General features: G+C 33.8%; 1 protein-coding gene across 1 annotated transcript; it reads right to left on the bottom strand.

Moving 5' to 3' along the window:
* Positions 1-71: 71 nt before the first annotated feature.
* Positions 72-1,019, bottom strand: LOC103703344 (transcription factor ILI6-like). Its single transcript, XM_008786172.4, has 2 exons — positions 623-1,019; positions 72-491 (listed from the first exon to the last, which is right to left on the bottom strand). The coding sequence occupies exons 1-2, from the start codon at positions 746-748 to the stop codon at positions 339-341; spliced, it is 279 nt and encodes a 92-aa protein (XP_008784394.1). The 5' UTR covers positions 749-1,019; the 3' UTR covers positions 72-338.
* Positions 1,020-5,182: the final 4,163 nt, after the last annotated feature.

The raw sequence follows: 5,182 nt of genomic DNA, 5'->3' as shown, positions 1-5,182 counted from the left end.
TTTTCATTGAGAGAGAAGGAATCCATCAGCTGAGCTCGCAGTTGTTGTCCAAATAACAAATAATTTAGAGATTTAGATTGAGAACTAGGGCCAACAGTCTTTTTTATTTCAAAATTAAATTTAGCTGGAAGATAAAAACAAGAGATCAACCATAAGTGCATGGATGACCATATCAAGCCATCAATCTACCAACAGAGGACTTCCAACAGTATTTCCAGAATTTGAACCAAACATTCCCTCATTGGATCTAGCTACAACCTAATTATCATTAAAAAAATGGGTAAAAAAGAAGGGTGACCAACTAGGAGTGAAGATATTTTAAGGACTAAATAGTTTTATTACATAAGAAGGCTTCTAATGATTGCAGCTTGATCACTGGTTGTGTCGGTTGTGGCAAGTAATTCAGCAAGCCTTTCGCTTAAGCCATCCATTTCTTGATGCAAGCTCCTAATATAGTTGCATGTGTCTTGCAGGACCTTGGCTGCCGACCCCTACGTACACCAACAAGAAACCTTAATGACCGGCTAAACGCTCTGTATTACTCGAACTAAGATTCATGAGATAGTTTTGCAGATCAATAACCACACAATTACAACTATGAGAATAGATGACTTCAGCTTACCCTATCAGTGCTCCGACGGCGGGCCTCAGGGAGTAAAGCTTGCAACTTGGAGACAAGATCGATAATCTGGTCATCTGTGATCCTTGAAGAACTCGGCCGCCTTGAACGGGATCTCCTACTGGACATCTTATTCGCTTTGGCGAGTGTGTTTTTAATTTACTGTGGGCTGTTTCCAAGTCTCAGAGATGAGAGAGTGAGACTACAGGGATGGAATTAAGAAGAGATAGAGGATACAGATATATGAAGAAAGATGGAAGGAAAAGCAATGGAGTAACACAAGCACCAGTAGAGGTGCGGATGAGGAGGAAGACGAGGCCGATTGGAGAAAAAATGGGCAAGCGTCGCATTTAAGTAGTCTCTTGGATGGACTTGGGAGGCTGGGAGATCGGAGAGAGAGAAAGGGAGAGAGAGACCTTGGGATACGTAAACCGTGCACTCGTGGGGTGGCTTCATGCTGCGGGTTAAAATTTTTTAAGAGATGTGGAGGAGAATTGCTTAGTTTCTGAGTGGTCTTGTGTCAGTTTACAACCCTTCTGGCCACGTTACGTTGTCAACTTATAATGGAGGAGGGACTGGGGTTCTCGTCACCGCTTACGAAAATAAGAACTTTCATGGTTTTTCTTGATTTTTGTTGTTAATCTGACGATATGATAGCCAGTTCTACCAATGATAAATTTTCGGGAACATAAGCCATAAAAAAGTTCCTACAGCTAAGATATTTGGAAAACTTTGATATATGAGGTCAATAAAAATCTAATCTAGAAAAGAAAATTATTAAGTTTTTTAGCCTCAACCCCTCACCAAAATTCATAAAAATTAAAAATATATATATAAATTATTCAAAATATCTAAAAAAAATAATAAAAAGTTAAATAGACATGCTAAAATTATTTAAGCATGTTAAACATATCTATATATATGTTAAAGTTATCTAAATATGTTAGAAATATGTTTAGAAATATCTAAAACTAATTTAGAAAAATGTAATAATAGAAAGGCATCCCACGTAGAAATTATTTTAGAAAAAATTATCTATCCCCATGCATAAATTATTTTAGAAAAGTGCAAAAATTTTAAGAAATATTTGAAGCCATCTATTTAAAATCCTCATGCAGTGTTCTCATGTATCGAAAGCTGTTGGAAATGTCACGATGCACTGAAATCTTCTTAATTATTTTAGAAGAAAATTATGGAAAAATTATTTGAAGCCATTCATTTACAAATTTCTTAAAGAAAAAATTAGAAAGCCTTCTTCTTAATGAGTTATTTTAGAAAATATTTTTCTTCATGTAGATTTTTTTATTTTTTTTAAGAAATACAAAATCTCTTATTAATTATTTTAGGAAATGCAGAAACTCTTCTTATTTAATTTTTGCGAATCTCTATTTAGGAAATGCACAAATTATTTTAGGAACATACGTAGAAATTCTAGGAAATATTTGAATACATCTACCTAGAGTTGCCTAATAATATTATTAGGCATTGGACTCTTTTTAATTTATTTAGGAAAGAAGTTATGAGGAAAAATTTATTTGAAGTCGTGTGTTAGAAATCTCTCAGAGAAAAATATTATTTTAGGAAGCTTGCTTCTCAATTATTTTAGAAAAAATATATGCTCTTCCACTTAGAAATTTTTTAATTATTTTAGAAAATGCAAAAAATCTTATTTGTTATTTTAGAAAAAATAGAAACCCTTCTTAATTATTCTTACTAAGCCCTATTGACATGCGAAAAAATACTCAAAAAAATATACATCAGTCAAGCAAAAATTTCTTAATCATTTTAGAAAATACAAAAATTCCACTTATAATTTAGTTTTCATTCTATTTTTATTCTTCTATTGTATGATTTATATTTATATTTTCAATATCTCCCCACACATCGCATGTGGATATCATTCTTGTAAGTTACTAATCTATTAGGCTGCATTAGATAAAGAGAATAAGTAGAAAATTATCCTCTCAAGTATGAGTTATCCTGCCAAACTCTCAAAAAGAGTCATGGAATAGCACCTATTCAGATAAATTCCAAAAATAGACTTATCTGGATAATTCTACTGTGCCAAAATGATGGAATAGAATTATTCCATATAATAGGATAATCTATTCCTCTAAACTGCAACTTATTCCTACTTTCTTTTCTAATACACTAAAAATTAAAAGAGAAATTTTGTTTGTGATAAGATCCAAACAATCACGCATAAAAGCCGATGATGAACTGAACGAGTTACTCCTCCATTATATCCCTCAAACCAAACATTAAAAAAAAATCACAAAATAGACTACCCAATCTACGGTGGAGAGGATAACCATCCAAAAATTATCCCCCATGCCAAATACAGCCATTGAAAATTAAGATGATATAGCATTTACCTGAGTTGTGAAAACTTGAAGGGAGGTAATCTCACCGCAAGGGAATGAACCTCGAATTCGGCTACGTGAGAGGGCTCCCCTTTCTGCGTTAACCGGTCAAACTGCTCACCCGCCTCTCCGACCCACGCATGTGATAGGAGCAGCTCCACTGGTACTTTGAAGATATTATTCAATTATTATGGACTTGAGTGAACAAGTTATAAGATACTTAAAACACGACACCGACTAAGAGCAAGTTGCATTTTGCACCTAACAAACTATAGCATGTTCTTCTATCAAATATCTTTGTTTGTTTATATAATAAAAGATTACATGTAGCCCATCATAATATATTTACTTTCTATGCCTTGATATACCACGGTATCAAGGGGTAGAAAGTAAACATTTTTTATGATAGGCCACATGTAAGGTAGCTCTAATCTTAAGTATGCATCATTGTTAGTAGCACATGCTCTCTCTTCTTTCTCTTTCACTCACTATAAGAAACTTATGTTAGGAATATTTGCAAAATCCTTTAATGGACATCAAGCTAAATGCTAATGGCAAATTGTGTATCATATTCTTATAGTAACTTTGTTGTTTAAAGTTTTGCTTCGTAGCATGAGATTGAGAGATCTATGCTCGTTACTTGTCATCAGTGTAGATATTTTCTTTTTTGCAACAATATAAAAATACCAGCAATCATTTTAAAGAAATGACTTGCTACTCATTCAAGTCAAAAATTAATAAGATATCTACTAACATTTGAACCTTTTCCTTTTTCGAATGGAAGAATGGACGCTCTAAGATTGGAACTTAAAAACTTTGGTAGTAGCAACATCCAGTCTATTGCCTTGATTTTCCATTATACGAAGATATCCAATAATATATTTATAGTATAATCTTTACACTTTCCTTATATCAAAGATATTTTGCATTTACATTTTGGAAGAATATGGAGAAGTCACACCAACCGCCGTTGCAATTTAGAAGGATGAAAAGGCTGGCATTTACGATCTTATAATATAATATCATCAATAAAAATTATTTTTATTGTAATATGATCTTGGTTGTCCAATTCTTTTGCTGCCTTTGCAACTGCTAGATATTTTTATTGGCATCCCCAATCTGTATGAGATGATGGAATATAGATGACTTTATCGAGCACAAAAATGGAAAGGTGGATAACATCTCATTGAAAAATACATTTTTATAATTCTTCGACAAATCTTCCCGTTCCATTTTCAGATATTTTATTTTTTTGATTCTCACAGATATATCTATATTCGAATAATTTAATTCATCTACTTTACCCAAAAAAAACATCTTTATAGAATCATCAAGTATAGAGAGAATGTCACAAGTTTCTAGAGAGGTTAATCTTGCAACTCATCAGCTTGAAAACTATAGTTGTAATTTCTTAAATAAGACATATTATATTGCTTTATCTTTTAGCCAAAAAAGAAAAAGTCAGATGATCCATGCATATTGCTGAAGTATGCTTATTATTAAAGACTTTTCGCTATACTGTATGGATTGTAAAAATTTATGCACATAAAATGCATATGATTCTAAGTCCCTTGATGCCTTATAAATAAGTGATAAGCACATATAATGCGGGATGAATGATTGCGATCGTGTGAATAACATTACTGATAGTTTTGATCGCATGTCCTGCAAATGCACTCCAAATTTTACTAGGTGCATCCTTCTTCTTCTTCTACCTTAAGGTAGGATGTATATTTGCAATATAGAATATACAACAATTTCTTTCAGAAACCAAGAACTAGGCCAAAATTAAAGATGATAATTGGAGGGTTTTTTATTTTTGTGGGGCTTGTTGCATTGCCCATTGCCAATGTGAAAGATTCTGCGAGCAGCTTGCAGCATTTTTAAATTTAATAGCCACATGCTCTCATGTCAAGCTACCTCGAGATCCATAAGCCAAAAGTGTCATAAGGAGGGCCCACCCATGATGCTCCAATCCTCTCAAACTTCGAAACCAATCATTCATCTCACGTGGATCCCACGTGCCCCTCGTCGGGCCACGATTCGGAGCATCCCTACCTCTGATTAATCCCATCTTATCTTATGATTTCTCCGTTTGCTAGCTTTCTTTCTGTACTTGGGTCGGTGAGGGGAGTTCCAAAGAAGAGCCTCAGAGCAGTCCTCATGCAACTGTTCTTGCACCAACCACAAGCAAATGACC

This window comes from Phoenix dactylifera, chromosome 6, assembly GCF_009389715.1.
Source record: "Phoenix dactylifera cultivar Barhee BC4 chromosome 6, palm_55x_up_171113_PBpolish2nd_filt_p, whole genome shotgun sequence".
Classification (NCBI taxonomy): domain Eukaryota; kingdom Viridiplantae; phylum Streptophyta; class Magnoliopsida; order Arecales; family Arecaceae; genus Phoenix; species Phoenix dactylifera.
Note: the sequence above shows the minus strand (reverse complement) of the source record. Positions and strands in the feature narration are given on the sequence as shown.